The 24,196-nt window shown below is 38.7% G+C and overlaps 1 protein-coding gene across 1 annotated transcript in view; it reads right to left on the bottom strand.

The window, feature by feature from the left end:
* Positions 1-23,902, bottom strand: part of COL28A1 (collagen type XXVIII alpha 1 chain) — a gene marked incomplete at its 5' end in the record, with an annotated part of 146,241 nt that extends 122,339 nt beyond the window's left edge. The window contains 8 exon segments of the mRNA XM_082632228.1: positions 1,113-1,157; positions 5,789-5,815; positions 9,980-10,021; positions 11,899-11,916; positions 11,920-11,952; positions 13,594-13,650; positions 22,350-22,906; positions 23,782-23,902. Of these exon segments, the coding sequence (XP_082488354.1) occupies positions 1,113-1,157; positions 5,789-5,815; positions 9,980-10,021; positions 11,899-11,916; positions 11,920-11,952; positions 13,594-13,650; positions 22,350-22,906; positions 23,782-23,902 (900 nt within the window).
* Positions 23,903-24,196: the final 294 nt, after the last annotated feature.

Here is a 24,196-nt window from a genome sequence, read left to right as displayed (position 1 = left end):
ATAGCACAGAAAATAATAGGGCATTTAACAATCCCTGCCATCTTAGTCAATGAACTGTACTAAATCTTTGTCAGCCATTTTTATTTCAAATAGTTTCTCCAGTTATTTTTTGACTCATTTTTGTTCTATGTGTCCATTCTTCTGTATTTTCAAGTCTATGTCCGTCTCCCATTTTCAGGTATTCTCCAGGAAGAATCAATTCATTATCACACCTTTCATTTTGTCCAGAGATAATTACCAAGCCTACATTTTTCAGATTCATCTGACCTTTAACTCTACAGTAGTTTAAAAGCTTCCAGAAAGTCTCAGCCTATTTAAAGTGTTTAGTTACATAAGCCAGTGTCACTATTTTATCCTTTTCTTTTCACCTTCCTCCTCGTTTTCTCTCCTTGACTCTTCCCATAATTAAAAAATAGATATTGAAAGACTTTGGTATCTTGGTGGCATGCTGGTAACCGTTCTTAACTATAATGAAAACTATTTACTTTTACTCTGTACTTTTTTGGACCCTTTATCATGTTTCAAATATACACTCTATGTATTTCTGGTCCATTAAGGAACTCCTTAATATTTTAATATTGTCTCCAGTTTACATATTTTATTCATATTTATTTTTTAATGAAAGGTAAATAACTACCCAATTTTCTGTGGCTTGCTGCATTTTCAAATCCTTATCTGTGTCTAGTTCTTCCACATTATTGAAAAGTATTTCATTAACCTATATCATAGAGTTCTTCACTCTACTTTGGAAGGTGCTTGTTCTCAGAGTTTATATCTGGAAAACAATTCTCCTTTGACCCAACTGGAGCTTGAATTGACTTTGCTAGTTAAATTATTCTTTTCACCATAACATTTAGTGGGCCTGGCCTCAAAGGTTAGGGTGCCACAAGGCAAAGTCTTAATGGTCCGTAAGAAAGGCCTTTGGGGGCTCCATTAAATAAAATTAGGGATGGCTTTGTTTTTTGCTTCATGTTTTATAGACCTGAAAATTGAGCCGATGACTCTCTAATTCCAGTAATGAGAGCAACATAATGAATCCAGGAATTTCTTTTTAAGGAAACTCAGTCCCAAAGGGATCACAGCTGTTAACATTTTAAAAACAAGTTCCTTACTTTGTCACCTTTTATTCCTGGTTTACCGCATTCTCCACATTCACCCTAAAAAAATGAATACATGAAATAAGAAGACATTTGCAGTCATTCAGTGTTCGGATTCTTTTTAAAAGATTCCCAGCAGAATCTTATGACATGAGCAGTCTGATGAGTTATACACAGTTTTATCCTCAATACTGTGGGTTGTTTGGGCATTGAACTCTGAAAGATTTTACCCATGAGCCATTCTTAACACAATCAAATTAGTGATAGCACCTAATGAGGTTTAACATTTTTGAGACATGGATCAAATTAAGAGGAAAGAAACTAAGGTTTAATGAGCATCTACCCTATTTTGTCTTTTGCATATGTGATTTAATTGAATCCACATTATAGCCCAATGAGATTAGTTTTACAATTCCTTTTTTTTTTCAATTTGATCCATAGATGTCTTTTTTTTATTGAAGTATAGTTGACTTGCAATATCATATTAGTTTCAGGTGTACAACATAGTGATTCAATATTTTTATAGATTACACACCATCCAAAGTTACTACAAAATATTGACTATATTCCCTGTGCTATATATTACATCCCTGTGACTTATTTATTTTATAACTGGCAGTTTGTACCTCATAATCCCCTTCACCTTCATCTTATTTTATAAATGAGGAAACTTAAGCTCAACAAGGTGACTTTGCTCCATCCTGGAGCTAGTAAGAAGAATCAGGTCTCAGCCCAGGTCTACTCAGACTACGAGTCCGTATTCTTTCCACAACACCATATGCTCCAGCCTGAGCACCAACTTTGATCAATTAGTAGTGTTTGCCTAGAGAACTGTGAGAGAAAGATTCTGAGAGCATGTCCGGACTTGGTGGAGAAAGGAGCCATGATGAATGATCAAGGTCTGCGGTGAGAGAGAGAGTTGGGCATGGCGACAAGCATGCTGTGTATTTTCCATCACCACAGACTGCTGTTCTGCCTTTCCTGGAATATTAACGGAAAAACAAATTGACATTTAAATTATGCTTTCCTGTTTATTATTAATGTTATTTTACAGACATTATGTCACTTAATCTGACATTAGCTGTCTGAGGTAGATATTATTAGCCCAATTTCACAGGTTGAAAATTTGTGATTTAAAAAGGTTAAGTAATGTTCAGATAGAATGAGAATTGGGGCCTCTGAATACAAATCCACTATATCAGACTTTCAAGACTTCTAATAATTAGAACTAACAAGAAACAAGGTGAATTAGAAAAACAACTGCAGTTAGACTTTTCAAAGTGTATTCATACATATCTATATTTATTCTGAGCCTTGAAGCAATTCATATTTTTAAGATAGGGCAGTTCAGTTGGGGAGGTTAAATGATTTATGTAAATGTCCATGCCAGCCAATGACTCCTAGGCTGGTGCCCTCACTACTAGTTTCTGTTTCTGCTGCTGCTTTATTATTTCTGTGCTCCTCTAAAGCATGCAACTCAAAGTGCCACTACATAAGGAACTTGCACTAGAATGTTCATCACTGCCCTGCTTCCTTCATTAGGGAAGTCTTGCTATGAAAAATAAATGTCAGCTGAACTAAGCAGTATGTTTAGTGATACAGTGGACTTATATTCTTGTGCAAGCTTCATCTCATCACAAAATAGCAACAAATAGTTCACAGATTGACTGCCAACCTGCAGACCACACTTTGCTCTGTGAAGGAATATCATAATTGTGACCACCAGTTATGGATGCAGAGTATGTGCCAGAGTCTTGATGTTATTGGTGATCACCACAACAGCCTTGCAAGGTGTATGTATCTCCATTCATACACAAGTGAAGCTCAGAGAGATTAAGTAGCTTGCCCATGACCACAGGCTTGAGTCTGTCAGGCTCCCAAGTCCGTGTTCTCCCTCAGCCACCCAAAGCTGAACAGGGTACACTGCCATGGTCTTCAAGTTACTTTCCACTAACCTGACACTTCTGCCTAGGGTCCTGCCTGGGGTATTGCTGGCATGGGGAGCAGTCAAGAGGGAGGTACAATGTTTAGATCCAGCTATGTCTCTATTCAAAAGCAATCTGTTTATGGTTACTGGGGGGAAGGGTGGGGGGAAGGGATAGTCAGGGAGTTTGGGATCAACATGTACACACTGCTATATTTAAAATGGATAACCAACAAGGACCTACTGTATAGCACAGGGAACTCTGCTCAGTGTTATGCGACAGCCTGGATGGGAGGGGAGTTTGGGGGAGAATGGATACATGCATACATATGACTGGCTCCCTTTGCTGTGCACCTGAAACTATCACAACACTGTTAATCGGCTATACTCCAACATAAAATAAAAAGTTTAAAAAAACCCAAAAAACAAAAGCCATCTGTTCTCTCTCCACATCATATTGTGAGTCAAACTGACCCAGGAAAAACTGAGCTTTCACTTAAAACAAGTTGAACATTTACTGCTGAATGCAAATGGAAAATCACTCTTGAAGAATCAATTAGAAAGCAATTAATTGAAGAATGTTGGATGGAAATAAAATGAGTCAACCACCAAAACATAAAACAGAAAAGTACCATAAATATGCTCAAAATTCTTTGGGCTAGAATTCACGTTCCATTTGTCCAGACAGATTTGTTAGCTATAGGGTCCTGAGGAACAGCATTGGCATGGGGGCAGATTCCCATCAATGAAGATACTGTACTCATGTTATTTGCCTCTGCAAAGGCGTTTTCTTTTTTGATGGGCTCAGTAATCCCTGTGGAATGGGCAGAATTACAAAGCTCCCAAGAGCAAGTGCTTCAGAAAAAATTGAACAGATGAGCTCTGTTCCCAGCCTCGATTTCTGACGCTGCTTAGACTGGTGAAATTCTGGTTTGAATGTTGACGGTTCAGGGTAATTTTGCTCCAACAGCTTCTATTTTCCAAACAAGGGCCCCTCCAGTGAATCTATAATTCCCCAGAAGTTTAAGTGAATCTTTTCAAAGAAAAAAAATACACAGAGAGTTTCCTGGTGTTGATAATTAGCATACTGTCTAAATCAAAATGGTGGTGGCATAGAGAAATTTCTTCAACTATATATATAGGACAGTTTTACAATCATGAAACTTTTTTAACTTTCCCATATTATCACTTGTTCCCTATCTCTTTATAATAGCACCTTATGTTTATAGACCAGCAAATAATTTAAAATACATTGTCACATCCATTCTTCTATTTGATTCTCCAACCACCCTGTAAATTAGGGAGGCTTGTATTAATCCAGTTCTATATGGATGAAGAAACAGACACTCTAAGATATTGAGTTGTCCAGGTTCTGACGGCGAATTACAGAATCATGGCATTTCTTACTCTTCCCCTTTTCGACCTAAGATTTCCAGTGTTTAGGGATATATTTATATGCCTGTGTGTATGTTCACCCCTAATGTTTATAGGGCCCAGAGCAAGAGTATAAGCAGAGGCCCACATACCACCTATCTAAGAAGCTGAAAGTTCCAAATCGAGCTAATAAACTAGTCATGTTCTGGCTTCCTTTCTTGACAAATGTATCTCCAAAAGGAGTAAAAAGTTAGAGAATTTTGGAATTCCTCAGAGGTCCATGTGGGAGGCCCATGCCCACAGCCCACAGCCCAGCTCTCAGTTCACCTCCTGCCTCCAGCTCCTCCCACAGCCAAAGGAGCTGTATATGTCTGTGATGGTGCCACAGACAGCACAACAAAGCCCCCTCCTGCCCCAACAAAACTTCCATTTGGTTTCCCTCAGGCCTAGGAAGAAGATGGACATGGGAAGGAGGTTCGTGTGTGCCTTCGAAGCAGGCTCAGGCCATTTTGCAGGGACTTCAGGGGCTTGGTTACCCAAAGCATGATCCAGGAGAAGGGGACATGGGCCTCTCACTCTGCAGACACCTAGCTCCTTCATGAATGAGGAGGCTGGAGGAGACCCAGAGCAGGACCCTGTAAAGTGCATGCCTCTTGCCCACGTCTGAGGGTTGTAGGACAGAATGAATGATGAGGGCTATGTTCTGATTTCAGACAGAAAAATCTGATAATAGAGAACATATAATAATAGTGGCTTAAACTAATGAATGAACCACTGAACCCTCTCGAAGATTCCTGAGCCCCAGTCTAACGTGTTAATTTCTTTGGAAGCAGTTTGATTTCCTAATTGGTAATTTGCAAAGAATAATAAAATAATGTACCAACTCATAACCTTTGTTTGTCAAATTTACTGCCCCGCAAGCTCTACCCAGGTGCCTGATGGAATGAACTAAGTAATTCTTTATTGCTTAACCAGGATAGATCCTCTTTCCCCCATGAGAGGGTCTTGTGTCTACATTTCATAGGAAGTTAAGCACCAAGGCAGCAGTCTAATTGTAGTATTGCTGCATCCATTTGTACATAGAAACTTTTGATATTGATACCCGTATTGCATGACCATTAAACTGGGGTTCTCTATTAAAAGAATTCGTATTTGCAGGACTAAGAGAGGCTGGATTCTCAGGAATCTTAGGCTTCCTTCCATCCTTTATAACATACACCTGTATCTTAAGTTCTATTATTATTTTATGTTAACAGAGTTGAGAATATACTTAGGAATTTGGGACTCCAGACTTACAAAAATAAAGGAAAATAACTTTTATTAAATATATAAATACAGTTATGTTGCTGTTTTTCTTTATGAAATTCTGATCTATTTGTTGTTACCGACTTACCTTCTCACTCTTGTACCCAGGGATTCCCTAATTAAAAAAGAAAAGATAAGTAAAATATGATATTAGAAGGCATAGTTGGAGGAAGTAGTTGATGTTTTTCATTTTATAAAGTATAACAAAACACATCTGTATAGTCTTGGATATTAAGACCATATAAAGGTAAGGTCTTTCACTTCTCTCTGCACTTAGGGAATGTGCATATGGTAGGGAGAAGAAAAGAACCTATATTTTCCTTTTATTACATTCTATTCTCAGTTCCACATATTTTTTCAAACCCAGTTTCTTACCCTTTGGCCCAAAGCTAAAGGAGAAACTATACACTGAATCTCATTGTAAAAGTGATGACCTATAATAGTGCTTTCAAAATTGTTATATTGACTTTTAAACTATGAACTATCACAGCTGAGGATGCTTCACAGAGACAGTTTAGAAAAATTGGCTTTGAAAATGAGCTGAGATAATGGCCTTTAAAATGTCCGTAAATATTTATATCCATTATGATCCTCCTTTCAAATTCGGTCTAGAATATAGAACATCAGGAAATGAATGGTTCCTTTGTCAACCTTAGTGAGACAGTGACCTTTAATTTACTATATTTTATCTCAGGCTAAATAAGGGGCCGGTGCTTCTGCTTCTTTTGTATGTCACTCTTGGGAATTCTGCACAGCCTTCTCCATTGTGTCGCTGCCCATAAACCCTTTAAGTAACACAATACTGAATATTAAACAGACTGGTAAATTACCAACTTTAAGCAACAGCAAGTCTTTTTCTAATATGATCACATGTCTTTTTCATACAACTAGTTTCTAAGTATGAAAATAGAATTGTAAGAAGTATTTTAAGTGAGCTGGAGAAACCAATAAAATAAACAAGCTGTGATTGTAGTTACTTGTGAGTCAGAGTACAAAATTTTGTTGTGTATGACTTTTTTACAAAAGGTAAAAAGGAATTCTTTAGGAAGGAAATAACACTTCTCCCCAAATGTGCAGTCACTGAGAAATTGAAAATAAGAGTAAAACTAGTCAAAAAAATTGTTACACTACAATTTAATCCCTGTCAGAAATACTTATTCACATAAACAGTTCTATGTTTAGTATCGTGCTTGAAATTAAAGGCCACATTAAGATAGTTAAATTGGGGTTCTCTATAAAAACAATTCATGTCTGCAGCACTAAAAAAGGAATCAATCTCAGGAATTTTGGGGTGCCCTCCACTGCTTATACCCCCATATTTAAAATTCCGTCATTATTTTATGTTAAGAGCGTTAAGATTGTATTTTGGAAGGGGCCAATACAGTTTACAAAAATAAAGGGATAGGGCTTCCCTGGTGGCACAGTGGTTGAGAGTCTGCCTGCCGATGCAGGGGACGCGGGTTCGTGCCCCGGTCCGGGAAGATCCCACATGCCGCGGAGCGGCTAGGCCCGTGAGCCATGGCCGCTGAGCCTGCGCATCCGAAGCCTGTGCTCCGCAACGGGAGAGGCCACAACAGTGAGAGGCCCACATACCGCAAAAAAAATAAATAAAATTTAAAAATCAAGGAATATTACTTTTTATAGTATACTCTCTTTTTTTCCTGTTTTTTGTTTTGTTTTCCTAACTTTCTGGTCAATTTATGTTTGGTTGATCTCACCTTTCTTTCTTCCTTTCAGGGCACCTTACTTACTAGTTGTAAAATATTCAAATTTAAGATATTCAGCACTGCACTCATTGGTCTCTGCAAAATTTGCTTCTGACTTCCCTATTTCTATGAATGGTACCATCATATTTCAAATCATACAGAATCAAAATTTATAATCATCTTTGCTCTCAACTTGCCCCCTCCATTCTTTTAATCCAACCAGTTAAAATCCTCCAACAGCTTCCAGGGCACTTAGTTTTAAATCCACTCTCCTGACCCTGGCCAAGAAGGCCCTGTGTGATCTAGACCCTGCCTGCCTCATAGCCTCATCTCCCTTGCCACTCTTCCTCAAACTCTGTCTCTCTTTGCATTTCCTGGGCCCACCAAGCTTGCTCCCGCCTCAGAGCTTTTATATTTGCTTCTCTTTCTGCCTAGGACCTCCTAGTGGCCCCGTTTTATATTTTCATAGCCCTCTCACTGACTGGAGTTCTTACTCACTTGTTTGTCTGTTGATTGAACGATTTATGAAACAGGGTCTCTCCACCTTGCTCACCTCTGTATCCCCAGCACCTAAAAGAGGGCCCAGCGCATGGCAAGTGCTCAGTAAATCTTGCTGAACATCTGAAGTAGAGCTAGTCACTGCATCCCCTCATTTCTACGCCTTCCTGGTTCTCACAATGTTCTCTTCCTCTCTGTTTTGTCATCACTGTAGCCCAGTTCTGTCCAGTATAACATGAGCCGCCTATGTCATTTTCAATTCCTTAACAGCCACTTAAAAAATGCAAGAATGAACAGGTGAAATTAATTTTTAATAAATATGTATGTATCACAATAGGTCCAAAAACTGTCATTTTAACATGTGATCAATATTAAAAAATTATTGATGAGATATTTTACATCTTTTTTTTGGTACTAAGTCATAAAAATTCAGTGTGTAGTCTATTCCTCCAGCACACCTCCACTCTGGCTAGCCTCTTTCAACTGCTCGGTAAGCACGCATGGCCAGCAGCTTTCACATTGTCTGGAGCAGCTCTAGCTAATGACCCTGTTACTTCTCCTACAGCCTGTAGCAAGAAACCTTCTTCAAAATGCTCTTTCCGGGCCTCCCTGGTGGCGCAGTGGTTGAGAGTCCGCCTGCCGATGCAGGGGATACGGGTTCGTGCCCCGGTCTGGGAGGATCCCATATGCCGCGGAGCGGCTGGGCCCGTGAGCCATGGCCGCTGGGCCTGCGCATCCGGAGCCTGTGCTCCGCAACGGGGGAGGCCACAACAGTGAGAGGCCCGCATACCGCAAAAAAAAAAAAAAAAAAAAAAAAAAAATGCTCTTTCCTTCTGCTTGTTCCCACTTCAGTTTTGCTTTTAGAGCCAGGCCAGATTAATCTTCCAAATCCACAGTTCTTGGGCCATGCGCCTCATCTAAACTCTCAGGAGGTGCCCATCACCCTGCAAAGCCCAGCCTTCCAGCCGGCATGGACCACCCGCTCTGCCGGTACTCCTCCCTAGGCACCCCATCTCACCATTCCCCACACTTTGCCCTCCCTCTGGTTGCTGCTCACAGCACTTTCCATCTAGAATGCCTGCCCCTTCCACTTTCCTGTTCTGTCTTTACCTGTCCCAGTCCTACACCCTTCAGGGGTCATCCTGTAGAACCTACCCTGATAGCTCTGGTCTCCTCTGAATGCCCATACTTTATGTGTGAGATTTTTACAATATTTTGACATTCCACTTCATACTGTAGCTGTTTTACCTCTCCTCTGAGATAATGAATGTTTCACAAAAATAAGTGCTTTGTCTTAATTTAATTTTCACATAACAATAGGCTTTATACATATAAGATACCTAAGAAGTCTTTCCTGAATGACTAACACAAATTTCTGAAGGAATTTCCATTGAAATGATCAAATTTTCTATCAGAATTTTTCATGAAATTGATTAAAAACACCAAGAGAACCATTTTTAAAACCTCTGGGTCTGAGTCCTGGGCTTTCATCCAAGGGGAAAAGCTGGGAGGAGAAATGCCAGCCTCCTTTTAAGTCACTGTACATTTCTCTGCTATTTGCTGTACTGCTGCAGTCCTCCAGGACAATGCAAAAGAAGAAATGTACTATAATTATTTCTCACACCATCTCTTGACATCTTCTAATTTTAGGGATAATAAATCAACTAGAACAATCTCTTCTTTTGCCTGTAGAATTGGATTTACAAAAGGATAGTTGAGATTATGTAATTCTTCTGCTCCCAGAATTTTAATTTACTCTATTTAAAAAAAAAAACACAGGAAGCAAAGCAAAATATTTTTCTTATTTGAGCTTTTCACAAATCTCAACTTGAGTATCAAGGAATGTCATGTGGTGGACCGCCCTGTCCCATTATCACTCCTTTTGGACAGAGTATTTTCTCCTCACATTTCCACTTCTAAGATCATAATCTGTCTGATTGCCTGTCTGAGCCATCAAGAGCACACATGGACATAAATCATTTTTGCACTTGCACTGCAGGGGTCAAAATGATCCATTACAGAATCTTAGTGTCCTGGGATTACTTTCTTAGGAAGCATTTCAGTTGTGTACGTACCCCTGGGCCTCCTTCTCCCGGTTCCCCTTTTTGAGCATCACCCTGTGTCAAGAAAAAACTTAGTCAAAATTCCATGGCCCTGCAGAGCGAGTGATTGCTCAATAAAATTCACTATTCAGATTTCCCAGATTAATATGTTAAACCAATGGGGAAAATATCTTTGACCTTGACCATTGACATTTTCACCATGCAGTCTAGGGAAGAAAATAACAGCTCAGATAGCCTTTGCCCTTTGGAGTGAAGCCAGATGTATAGGGTGCAGAATCCAGGTATATTTTCACAGCTTAGGCCGAGACTTGCATCCTAGTTTAACAACACGGCCATTGTTCTCAAATATAGCATTGTACCCACTTGGAGCCAAGCTACTCTGGCTTTTCTCCAAGGGACTTTGGAATGTTTTCCAAAATGTCCTTAAGAGTGATTGCTTGATTTCAGTAAGACTTAGGAAAATATATTATATGGCACAAAATTACAAGCCAAATAAATGAAATGCATGCAAAGACTTACAACACGTATTTAACAAAGCAAAAAGAAGACATGATGGCATCAATTTAGACCCATACAAATGGGTGAGTGTAGGGGTGTGTGTGTGTGTGTGTGTGTGTGTGTGTGCGTGTGTGTGTGTGTTGTAAAGCCACCCAAGGATGCTTTACATTCCCTTTTTTGACAAGCAGGCAACTGGCAAAAATACTTTCATGCACCTAACTTATTATATTATTCATTACCTCCCTAAACATATTCTCAGAAATGGAGTTACTGGCATTAAAATTTTGAATATTTAAATGCTTCTTATAGTGCCTAATTGCTTCCAAAAATGTTTGTGTGTTTGTGCCAGGTTACCTTGGCAATGAAGGGGAAACCAGTTTCATCACCACATTGCTATCACTAGTTATTATTGTTTTAATATTGCTGTGTTAAGTGCTATAAGAAATGTTTTTTATAATTTAAAATACAGAAAAAAACAAACTCCGTGAACTAGAAAATTACTCCCCTCCCTTGCAAAAAACAACCCAACACCCTTGAGTCCAAAGTTTCTAAAATGTGAATAATTAGTAGTAAAGGGTACCTCGTTGTCTGTCTTTAAATTTCATTCATTATCCAGTGAAATTAAACATTTTTCTATTTCTTTTTTCACTGGATTTATTTCCTCTCTTGAAAATTGTTTGTGTCCTTTGACCATTTAATTATTAGTTTCTCACCTATTCTATAAAGTCTTTATGTACTATAGCAATTAACCCAATGTCCATTGTATTTTGACATAAACATTTCCCTATATGTTTTCCTCTTTATTTTAATTATTATTTTTCATTATATATGAATTTTCCTCAATTTTTCACATGGTTACATCTGCTAATCTCTCTCCTATGATTCCTTCTGTTGCTCTTGAACTTGGAAGACCATCATCCCAACAATGATATGATTTTTTTTAAATTAATCTAGGATTTTTTTTGATGAGTACACAAAGAAAAGAATTGGGGAAATGCCTGAACTTGGTTTGGGAGTAAGAGACAATCTGGTGTTTTTCCTATTGTTATTGTAGGTGAGTTACCCATCAAGTGAATCCATAAAAAATACAAGTGTCAATAGCAATCTGTTTTGGAATATGTATTAGTGATTCGTGGAACACTGTAGTAATTAATTTAGGCCACCATTATTTAGAACAAGTTTCTCTTTATTCAGCTCCCTAGGTTTCCTGAACTTATTGACTAAAATGGTCATATGTTTCTCAGAATTTGTAAATACAAGCTTACACAAACCAGACAGATGATGTAGGAAGTAAATGGCCTGTATTCTTCGTGGGAATCATCAGGTTTTTGGCATTGGCATATATTACAATCCTTTGTTTTTTTAATTTTTGTTATTTAAGTAGACCTAGAAGGCGATACACTGGTTTAAGTGAAAGCTGTTTATTCATTTACCAGGTTTCCTTTAGGTCTTCACTCACCTTTGATACCTGGGTTTCCATGTGTACCCTGAAGGCAAAGGGAAAAAATATTATATGGAGCCAGGTATTCTATTAGTTTCCTATACCTTACATTAATTTCTGATCGGCGTCATTCCATAAAATTAGAGAAGATTGTAAAAAACACTTTACTTACCAAGCAGAGATTCAACTCTATTTTCCCTTACTACACACCAGGAAGACGGCACAGTCTTAAAATGGCAGATTCTCTAGATTTGCTCAAAAAAGATAATGTCTCTCTATCCCTGATGTCCAAGAGAGAATCTCAAAAGATGGAAGAAGAGAGTTCTTCAATCCTATTCTAGAAAGGCATTTTATTTTCCTATTCTCAAACCACCAAAAATCTCACTTTTCTGTGAACTGGTTTTGGGAACACTCAATAAATTTTAAATAACATATTTCTATGGCTATCCTTATTAAAACATGGTACAGTAATCTCTTCCAACAATATTAAGGGACTGAAATTGTCAGATTAGCTCAGCAGTTGTAAGGTTTCTTTTCACTGTTTATTCTAAAATGTAATTGAATATCCCAAGCAAACCTTCCCTGGCAATCTCTTGGTGTAATAAGTATAAACTAAGACTTTATAGGAAGGGAAAGTTAAACCTTTGCTTTGGCCAAAATCAGCTTCTACTGACTGCCACGTTATCATGTAATGTATCTAACTTGTATTTTGAAGAAAAAAAAAGACAAACGCTCCCTCTTTCTAATGCCTTGATTAGTAGAATGATTTGAAAAAGTATAGGCTTTGGACCCAAGACTCAAGGGAAAATGTGTTATAGTCTTAAGAAATTCACTGTACACATTCCCCTCCCTGCCCCCAAATACAAGCATCAGTTCAAAAACATTATCAATGAATTTTTGTGAAATATCTCCACAGGGCTTTTGACCTCTAGGGTTTGAAATCACAGAAGTAAATAGAAAACTGAAGCAGCAGCGTGGAGGCACCTGAAGGTGTCTGTTAGAGAAACATTCAGCATCTCCAGTCATTGTGATGTCGTTTCCAATGCCTTCCCGGTACAGACATGGCACCTACCAGATATTAGGGCAGAATATAAAGGAAGCACTCCTTTGGGGATTATCTTTTCAAGTATTGAATCATCTTAGTAAATCCTGCCCTTTACCTTTGTTTGCCAAGTGGTGTCTTCCATTTCACGCAATTCACTGTAATTCCCAGAGCTTCCTGACAAGCTTCCTCCCCACGAGGCATTTTGGGGTTGCACTTGGCTAAGTGTGAAGACACAGTTAATTTCTGGAGAGGTCACTTGTTTCTAGATGGAAGTAGGATAAAGCTTTGCCTAGAGCACTGAGGATTTGTATGAGCTCTTTCTCTAAATTTTCACTTCAGTACTGAGAAATTCTAGCTTCAATTGTTGCATCAGAAGTGATGCTGAAATATCCTTCGTGGGAAGAACGTCGTCATTTTAAACCAAATCTGCCCTCAATTCAGTTCAGTAAAATCTCAAGCTTATTTCTAAGGACAGAATGTATCCCTTTAGGAATAAAAGAAAGGAACAGCGTTTCTGTTTTTGCTGCTATTTGCACACAACTGCTTTTCAACAGCACAAAGTAGCCCAGTGTTTTCAGGGCAGAGCTATCATTGCTAGGACTTCCTGACTTGGCCCTAAGTTCAAAACAGAAATATACTCACAGGAGGCCCTGGGTCGCCTGGATCCCCCTTCTCACATTCACAAATCTTGCGTTCACACTAAAGCAATAATGAAACACAATATTAACACTCAGTGAAATATAGCATTTTAAATCTCATTCAGTACACAACTAAATGGAGCACTCTTTGAAGAAACTTTACCTTGCAAATATATGGAGCTTTTGCTCTCCCTATTAAATTCTTCCAGGAAAACTCTGATCTGGGAAGACCTAGCTAATAAAGTATTATTAAATGTTGCCATGGTTAAATAAAATAGACCTCCCATTAAAAATTTATGTATAACATCATTTGCCAGTTAAAATGGAGAAATAAACATTTTCAGTGGACTTTGGGAAATTCTGCTGTTTCTCTTCTATACAACACATCCAGGCTCAATAATATACAAACACCAAATACTCCTTTACTCAAAAAAAGGAAAAAATTTGACTTATACCATATTTTATCAATTCTAAGATGCATATTTTTCCTTATTTTCACATCTTTGAAACCAGAATGCATATTAAATAAGTCAGGCCCAACCAAGATGAAGCTGGTATTTTCTGCGCATGCACTTCAGCGCTTCCAGAATGAGATGGAATAAAACTCCAGAGATAAAACAAGAGCACTTGAAGAAATACTGCATCACCAACGCTTTTGGTGGCACAGGAGCTGGTATCGTGTAGAAAAGCCAATAATGACTCTGAGACAAAAAGTGATTTAGAGGATTTCAACTTTGAATGTGAAGAAGTTTTAGAAATAACCAATTTAGTTTGCTTATATTTTCCCTTATCTGTATGCACAGAAGTAATAATAGGATTTAAAAATCTATATCTAAATAAATCTAAAAGGACTCTTGCCATAGTATAAAATGAAAAATTGTAATTCATAAGAAGGTACTGTATCATAGTTTAATTGACAGAGGGTTTTTTGTTTGTTTGTTTGTTTTTGCGGTACGCGGGCCTCTCACTGTTGTGGCCTCTCCCATTGCGGAGCACAGGCTCTGGACGCGCAGGCTCAGCGGCCATGGCTCACGGGCCTAGCCACTCCGTGGCATGTGGAATCTTCCCGGACCGGGGCACGAACCCGTTTCCCCTGCATCGGCAGGCGGACTCTCAACCACTGCGCCACCAGAGAAGCCCCAGAGGGTTTTTTTTTTAATCTGTCTTAATGGCATATAAAATAATGAAACATAGTGCTCTACAAGCTTTGGTTGGCTCCTATTATTTTATGTGATACTCCTAATGTTAAAGAGTCAGTTTATCGAACAAAGTTCAGATGTTCCAAACTCTTTGCCCAGAAACACACATCCAGTAGAGCAGTCCTCAGCAAGCTGATGGTCATCTATTGTGCTGAGTACTGTCCAATCGATATTGGCTGGCTTCCTTTGTCACTTGGTCTGGTTGCCACCAACAGGGAGGAGAATAAACTTAGTCAGCCACCAGGCAGCAGGGGGCAACTCTAAGCCCTGTCCCTTAGCCAGCAACACTGCCTAACCCTGGCCAACACAAGGCACAGTTCCTAGAGTGAAGGACCCCCATAAGTAGCAGATATTGAGACACAATTAGAAAAAAGGAAGTCATATCAAAGTCAGCAAAAACTATGTTGTCTGGTTATCATTGATTTCTAAAATCACTCTCTAAAATCGTTTAAATATTTCCTACTTTTTCTAAAATTTCCAACCTGCAGTGGGTATGGTGACATAAAATAAATCAAATGGCTGCCTCAAAATAGAGTGGCTCATTTTAAAAATAAATAAGCATTTTTATTTAGTCACACCTTATCTTCTAATGTGAATTATAATGCTGGTTTGCCTATGTGAGCTTTTAGAGTAATTCATAGTAATCACAGCATGTGGTGCTTACCTTCTTTTCAAATAAGATATCTTAGGAGGGAAAAAAGAATGAAATATTAATTCACGGTTCTGCTTCCAGCTTCTTATTAACCTTAATTATTCCCTATGGGATATGCAATTTCCAAGAAAAATAGCAATTCAGCCTTTTTAACCTTATAAAATCAATAAAGCCGCAGCCAACAACCCAAGGAGCACTCTGAGCCGTCTACTAATAGAAGACATGAAGGGCACTAGCATTCATTAAAAGTAATTTTTTCTAGAAATTTTATCCTTTTGCATCCTATGTTTTATCTCTTGTTTCTTTTTTATCAGCTCTGTAATCTCCATAGTTTGGCTACAAGCTTAATCAGCCATAATAAGAAATTTCTCACTTTTATTTACAGACTTCGGCAGAATATGTAATTGTGTATTTTCTCTTCTCTATTTTTCTATTCCTTTACAGATATGCACTTATTGTTCAGCATTAAAACATAAATTTTAGGGTGATAATTTCATGAAATATTAATGAGCCTTACAAGTCAATGCGGTCCAGCAGCTCATTCTCTCATAAGGAAACGTGAGACGCAGTGCTGTGACTTGCCCAAGGTCACACACTTGGGCTGAGCTGCCTAACCAAGTTCAGTGCTATTTTCTACTTAACCACACAGAAATGAAGTAGCCAGAATGTTTTTCAAAACTACTTTAAATTCATAATTTTAGAGAAATTCCCGATGTGGTTTTTGTCCAATATGTAGGTCTCACTACCCTACTCGAGCTCAGTGTGGTATTACCTGACAAGAGCACTGAAGGTTGAGGTCGTGTCTGAAGTCAAACACTGGACAGAACTTACGTTTACAGATAGAATTATTGCTTTCTTAAGGTAGAAGTTATGTGTCAAATTAATGCCTTATGACTGAATCTGAGGGGTAATTTACACATGGTAAAATAGAAGATGGAAGCAAAAAGCACTAGAATATTTGTTGCAAGATGTTAAAAATAAAGCATGTAATGAAGAAGCTAAAGATAAGTCAGAGTTGTACCTTTATGGAGGACTCTGCATCCTTTTAGTTTTGTTTTTACTCTACCTCTATTTCCAATCAAATGAATCATTTAGAGGGAAGAGACAGCAAAATGCTTTAAGTGATTCTAGGGATTTAATCAGAGAAAAATTTAGGCTGGGAATTTCATCATCCAGGGTTTTCATCCTGTTTCCACCATTATCTAGCCACCTGGCCTTAGGCAAGTCATATATCCTTCCAGGTCATTTTCCATATCTATAAAATGAGAAAGTTTGACAACATGGTCTTGGGAGCTGTAAAACTCTGGCCACAGACGCTGTCTACCAAATTCAGTCTCACTTACGGCTTTCTTTCCCTCTCCCTCCATCATCCCCTGCCCCAGTGATTTTAAATTACTAGCCAGTGTAAACCCAGGCTGAAAGCAGATGAGATACTTGTATGTTTAAGAACTAGTAGGTCATGTGGAGAATGGAACTCAGAAAAACTAACGATTTTAGTGTAAAATGGCTTTACCCTCTCCAGAACATTCGGCTGTGCCTAGAAAGTTGAAATGTACATGCTTTATCTCTAGGCTGCCCAGGACAAGTCCTTGCTTCCACCTGTGATCCTGACATCCCTTCCAGACATACCCTAGAGAAATTCTTGTACTTGTATATTTCAGCATTCATTGTTTTTAATAGCGAAAAATTTGAAATAAAATATCCATCAATAGTGTAATGGATCAATAAACAAAATACTACTCAGCAGTTAAATCAATGAGTTGAATTTCTGTATTTTAACATAGATAAATTTCCTAAAAAGTTGAGTGGAAAAGCAAGTTGCAGATGAATACATACAATGTGATCCAAATTGTGAAAATATTTAAAATATACGTCAGAAACTTGGTTTCCTCTGGGAGGGAGAGAGAGGAAAGGAATTTGAAAGGAGTTCAAAAGAGACAATAAAACAACTAATAATTCAAGTCAAATTGTAATATTTGAAAATAACTACTAAAATAAGGAAAAATTCAAAGTTGTGTCACTTTACCAACCTTTTTACAATGAGCAATATCCTTATCAATTTTAAACTGATAAATTTAACTGCTACTGTGGCTGATGTGTAATTTTACACCTTTTAAGCTTTTCATTTGAAAATTCAATTTCTGCTTTGCCATATTACCCTTTAAAAATATGTGCCACGGGCTTAAAAGCCATAACAGCACAACTTACTAATTATTTTTGGAACTCATTTGATTTTGTGTTTGCTGGAATTTATATTTCTGTGGAAACAAAAATGGATTCAAAACTACATAACAGATCAGACTGTTTGAAACAAAGAACAAAGCTCCGTTCCCTAAGGGCACTTACAGCCTATAAGCCCCAGTGATAGAAAACATGGCAAAGCAAGCTGCTTGGGAAGGAGATCCTAGACTCGGGGGGCGTTGAGGGGGAGGAACAGGACGGTTTCTTGGAATAGTTGGACTTTGTGGATAATTTTGAATAAAGGAATGCAAAGGACCAACTCATTGATGGAATGCTGTTCTATATGTCAAAGTTTATAAGGAAAAAAGGCATAAAGACTAGTGTGGGCAATCAGACAAAGGAAGCAGTGAGAAGGGACATTGAAAAGAGTGGACAGAAGGGCCCACGTGGACAGAGCTGGCGAATTGGGAAGTAGTGAGGCCTTTCACTTAAGCGGAGAGGCAGGCTGTGTGGAGGACAGCTGGGAGAATATGGTCAAAGCCAGAGGGAAGGGCATGTTCAATTAAGGTCTAGGTGGATACTGTGGTTTAAATCAGGGGTCCCCAACCCCCAGGCCATGGACCAGTACTGGTCCATGGCCTGTGAGGAACTGGGCCACACAGCAGGAGGTGAACAGTGGGCGAGAGAGCGAAGCTTCATTTGTATTTACAGCCGCTCCCCATCGCTCACATTACCACCTGAGCCCTGCCTCCTGTCAGCATTATGGTGAGTTGTGTAATTATTTCCTTATATATTACAGTGTAATAATAATAGAAATAAAGTTCACAATAAATGTAATGCGCTGGAATCATCCTGAAACCTTTCCCCGTCCCCCGCCCCAGCCCTTGGAAAAATTGTCTTTACGAAACTGGTCCCTGGTGCCAAAAACGTTGTGGACCACTGGTTTAAATGAAAAAATATAAATAGAGAAAAGACCTCACCAGAACAAAAGAAGGGGCATTTTATTAATGGAGTCAGAGTTTTATGATGGCATATATGTGAAAAAAGAAGGCTAGAATGGAATTGCCAGTTTTGCGAGTGACCATGAGGTCAAGGCTATGAGAAGGGAACAGAGAAAATGTGAGGAAGGTGTCAAAGTTATTAGCATGACAGCAAATGGGATGAGAATAAAGAACTTAGTAGGCAAGGATTACAAACTCTGTGACAAAAAAAAATATTTGCAGCTTACTACAGTAGCAGAATAGCCATTATAAAGTCTTAGAGAACAGAAGTAAGGCTCTAAACAGAGGAAGCCTTGAAAAACTGGGAAGTGGACCACAATTAATAAATTAATGAAGGCTAGGATTCTAAAGATGATACAGAAATTATCAAGTTGATCCTTTCTTTGTATGTGAAGGAGAGGATACACTAAATGGACGTTTTGCTTAATTATCTTCAGAGAATGAGACCAATTTGCCACAACCTTTATTCCCATAAAGACTTTAAAAATTTTAATATCAAAGGTGATAAAGAATTTTAAAAATCTCTATGTACTCTCTGTTGCTCTTTTGAAGGACTAAGTAATATATCCAGGAGATTGATTTGAATCTGTTTCTTAGGTTTCAATACTGTTATGTAAATCATAATAAAATAGCAGCACAAGTATTTTCTTCACCTTGGAATCATCAGGTCTCTCTTGGGTAATTCAGAACTAAAATGCTTTCATGGGATTCTTATGTGATACTTCCTGCAAGAGGTGTCAAGGAATGTGTGGTGGTTCCTTGATTTGTCTTGGCTCCTGCAAAATCTGTTCACTGTGGACACTCCTGTCCATAAATTCAACTAAAGTCTACTCTACAATAAACAGAATAAACTGCTGATACAAAAAACAACCCAGATGCATTTCAAAATCATTATGCTGGCAGTAAGAAGCCTGACACAAAAAGAGTGCACGTGGTGTGAGCTTGTTTATGTAAAAATCTAGAAAGTACACTAATCTAGGATGACAAGTCAGATCAGCAGTATCTCAGAGACAAGGGAAGCACATATTACAAAGAGGCATAAGGAACCTTTTAGGGATGATAGAAATGCTCTCTATCCTACTTGTGCTGGTTGTTTCATGGGTATATACATCTATCAAAACTCAGGGAAATGTGCACTCAAAGTAGACACAGATGTGTACTTAAATTATACTGAATTAACTTATTTTAAAAAATCAACTGCATAATAATTACAAAATAAAAAGTTTAAAAAAACTGAACTACAGATGTAATAGAAACAGATTAGATGAGGACTTTTTCCAATGGTCTGATCAAAAGTCAAGTTCTGCTTCCTAGACCATGGCAATTTGAAACATTGAAGCTTGGTATATCTTTCTTTGAAAAGCATAATAAGCTCTTTGGATTCTGGAATTTGTTTGGAAAGCAGCACCTCCTTCTAAGAAGTGGCTTATTCACAGAGCTTCCACCTGAACAAATAAGCTGAAATCACAGGATGCTATGGAAGAGCAGAGTCATTAGGATGCTTAGTCATTTTTTGGTTTCCCCAGAAACAAGCAGTCTTGCTTCAGGTTTACTGCCAACAGCCTGTGTTCTCAGTTGGGCAGGAGCTCTTGGCAAGGGTGTGTCTGGAGGGCGTATGAACCTCCTGGACCGACACATCTGGACAAACAAGGAGCTGCCTGTCCTATGTCCTCTCCAGGCAGCAACAGGTGACTCATCACAACCCCAGGGTTCTCTCCTGAACATGCTTGAAACTTCACTTTTATTCAGGGGTGAGGACTCCTTAAACTATGGCACAGGCAGGGCTAGGCAGTTAGCCAGGCACCCAGCACATTCCCCTTTCCTGCAGAAGAGATGCTCACGTAAGCATTCACCCCAAGTACCTGGGAGCTGAGCCTATCACCTGCGGTCTAGTCAGAATTCTCCCCATCTACCCCTAACGCCCAAGTTAAAAAAGGCTAGAAACAATAGTAACTTGGGAGAAGGGATGTTCCTTAACTGTTTCAAGGCAATTTTAATTGAGAAAACCATAAAAAATAGTTACTATTCTCCTTCTCAATATAACTTTACAGGGTTAAGCATGCAGACTCCAGGGTTTTTAGCTGGCCTCAAATTTTCAACTATAAAATGAAGATAATAATAGTACCTACATCATAAGATTGTTGTAAACATTGAATAAAATAAAATATGTAAAGTACTCAGAGCAATGCATAATACACAGAGAGAACTCAAGACATGATCACTATTATTTAGGTAAGAAAAACTCAGCATCTCATGCTGAAAACAACTGAGAGTAACAAAATCAAAGTAATGTTGGGAAAAGAATTGAGGGAAGGGACAAAAGGAGAAAAACAGACTCTGAAACGGGGCCTGCGGTTTTTTCAATGGATAGAAAAGAGCCCATATGGAGTGCTCAGGACCTAAAGGACACATTGTCCTTGCCCTCCTCTCAAGAAATTTTTTTAAAATCAATATTCTTAAGAAAATCAATTTTGACACTTAAATCAACCACCTTATCTCCAGGAGTTTCTTCCTTGAGAAATGTTGTGAAGAGGGATTTTGTTTTGATTGGTTTGCCTTGTGCTTTCCCTAGCAGCAAGGAAAGGCTCTCACAACCAATAAAGAAAAGCAGTGACACAGCTAATCAGATCAATCTAGTGGGACTCATTGATTTGATGGGAGAAACTGTGGGGCGACAGCAGGTTATAGCTGATTTAAAACTGGGTGACCTTGTTAACACCTAAAAAACAAGGAGATTTTTTTTAAAATTTATTTATTTATTTATTTATGGCTGTGTTGGGTCTTCGTTTCTGTGCAAGGGCTTTCTCTAGTTGTGGCAGGTGGGGGCCACTCTTCATCGTGGTGCGCGGGCCTCTCACTATTGCGGCCTCTCTTGTTGCGGAGCACAGGCTCCAGATGCGCAGGCCCAGTAATAGTGGCTCACAGGCCTAGTTGCTCCGCGGCATGTGGGATCTTCCCAGACCAGGGCTCGAACCCGTGTCCCCTGCATTGGCAGGCAGATTCTCAACCACTGCACCACCCGGGAAGCCCGAGATTTTTTTTTTTAATGGAAGTCTGTGAACTTCACTTGAGCATAATATGGCAATAGGTGAGACAAATAGTCAAAAAATATTCCTGCACATGTGTAATGGGAAAAGAAGAACTTAGTACAAATATAGCAGACCACAAGTTGACTACAAATCGAATATAAGTCAGCAGTGTTCAATGAGCCCAGGATGTACAAACAGGAGTCTGAGGTGGATGAATGGAAATTAATCCTTCCAAAATCCTCAGCAGTAGCTGACAATGAAGTTCCAGAGAATGAGTCTGGGACTTCCCCAGATTACGTGGTATAAACTATCAAGAAAGTAGAGAGACACATGGGAGAGATTCTCCTTTTCCATTTCCAAGGTGGATTTTTTTCCCTTTCATTTTTTTTTTTTTTTTTTTTTGCTGTACGTGGGCCTCTCACTGCTGTGGCCTCTCCCGTTGCGGAGCACAGGCTCCGGACACACAGGCTCCGCGGCCATGGCTCGCGGGCCCAACCGCTCCGCGGCATGTGGGATCTTCCGGGATCGGGGCACGAACCCGTGTCCCCTGCATCGGCAGGCGGACTCTCAACCACTGCGCCACCAGGGAAGCCCTCCCTTTCATTTTTTGACCCACTATCTATCCTTACAGATTTTGTAAACAAATTATCAATATTATGGTGAGAAATATATACAAAACCAACCCATTAGGTACCTACCAGGTGATCCTGAATTTTATCTACAAGGGTTGAATCATTCAACAGTAGAATGGGTTCACTGGGTGGATCCCCAGATATCAAACGAAGTTTGGTTTCATTGACTAGAGTAGAGAGTCCAGTGGTGATAAATAATATTCCTGAAGTTCTGGCGTCTTCAGAAATACTTTGAACATCTGGATTCTTTGGATGGTCGATGCCATCAGTCATCAGCAAAGCCACTTTCAAACCATCTTTGCACCCTTCTCTCTTAAGTACCCTCGTGACATTGGCGATGGCATAATAAGAGAAAGTACCTTGCCCAATGAAATTCATAGACTTGACCCTCTGTTTAAAAGTCTGTAGATCCTTCCAAGAAGAAAAAGGTGGATCAATTTGGACAGAGCTGCTAAACCGAAGGGCTGCCAGTTTGATGTCATATTTCAAGGAGCCAACCGAGGTCAATTGAAAAGTCTTGTCACTCAAGCTATCTACAAAATCTTTCTGTTTGTCAAAGAGAAAAATTTTAAAACTTTCAGAGCTGTCCACGATGAAGACAAGATCTATGAAGCAAGTGGGGTCTGAAATAGGACGAACAGGTTAGGCAAAATCCTTGACCTTGCTCGTGAAACAACTCTGCATAAGGAAAGGCCTGAGGTGGTGTGGTCATGAATTGCTTGCTTCTGAGAGGAGAAGGAAGTGAAAAAGAGAGGCACTGTGGAGATAGGGCTTACATTGTAAAGAACTAAATCTCTTTCTAAGTCTACAAATTCTTTTCCTCTTGTAAAATTGTGCAAATCAAAAGCAAACAAAATACCATATATTCCGAGCATCTTCCCAAAGTAAAACTTGCTTAAAGTGAGAGGGAAAGAAAGTACATTATAGTTTAAAAATTCAACAAACACTAGCCAAAGTTGTCTAGAAGTAAATAATACTCTGCCTAATTCTCAAATTGTATCTCATATTGGTGAGGCCCCATCTTGTTTTGGTGCAGTTTGTTTTTTTTTTAACTTTTTTGAAATCAAGGGAGAAACTGACTACACATCACATTGTAGCAGTGGTAAGGGACAAAGAAACCTAACAGGGAGAACTTAAGTTTGAATCCTAACTCTGTGACTTACTAATTAATTTGCCTGCGGCCTTGAGTGTGCCACTTCACCTCTCTGGGCCTCAGTTTCTTTATCTATGAGAGTGGCAATCTCTGTCATGCCCATTTTAACAAGGCTACTGTGAAGCTCAAATGAGATAATAAATGTACAAGTGCTCTAGAAATTCTGATGTTTTTATAAGTATGCTCTATAAGTTTGTAAGGTGCATTATTATCATATCAAAATAGAATATCACATATATACCTAAATATGTGGTTTGCTATTTATATCAGATACTATTTGAAAAAATTCATATTGGAGTTTTAAGAGGCTAAAACTAATAAAGACAGAACAAAACACTTTTTTACCCTGGAGACTTTTCCTTGCAAGTAAATTGGACTTTGATCCTTTCTTTCTTTGTCCATATATTGCTTGATTCATAAAAGCTGGCAAAAGCAGGAGATAGAAGACAAAATGTCTGTTCCACATTATGGTAGATGGTGAAAATCATCTGCCGTGTATCACCTTTAGTAGAAAAATCAGTTATAAATACTTTAATAAAATATAGAGTTTGCCATTTTTAATTTCAAGCCAGTGGTATTGAAAACTGGCATGTGGCAAGAGAAAAGGGTTTTCGTTCATATTTATAAAAAATTATCCACATTGAGATTTTTAAAGTTTCTAATCCAAATAGATCACGGCAACACAACCAAACATCTATTAATGAATATTTTTGTATATTCAAAGAATTACACCCAAGTAGTCTGAATTTCCCATTATATT

The sequence above is a fragment of the Mesoplodon mirus genome (assembly GCF_964341445.2).
Source record: "Mesoplodon mirus genome assembly, chromosome: 9".
Taxonomy (NCBI): Eukaryota; Metazoa; Chordata; class Mammalia; order Artiodactyla; family Ziphiidae; genus Mesoplodon; species Mesoplodon mirus.
The sequence above is the reverse complement of the archived record's forward strand: the minus strand, read 5'-3'. Positions and strand labels throughout refer to the sequence as shown.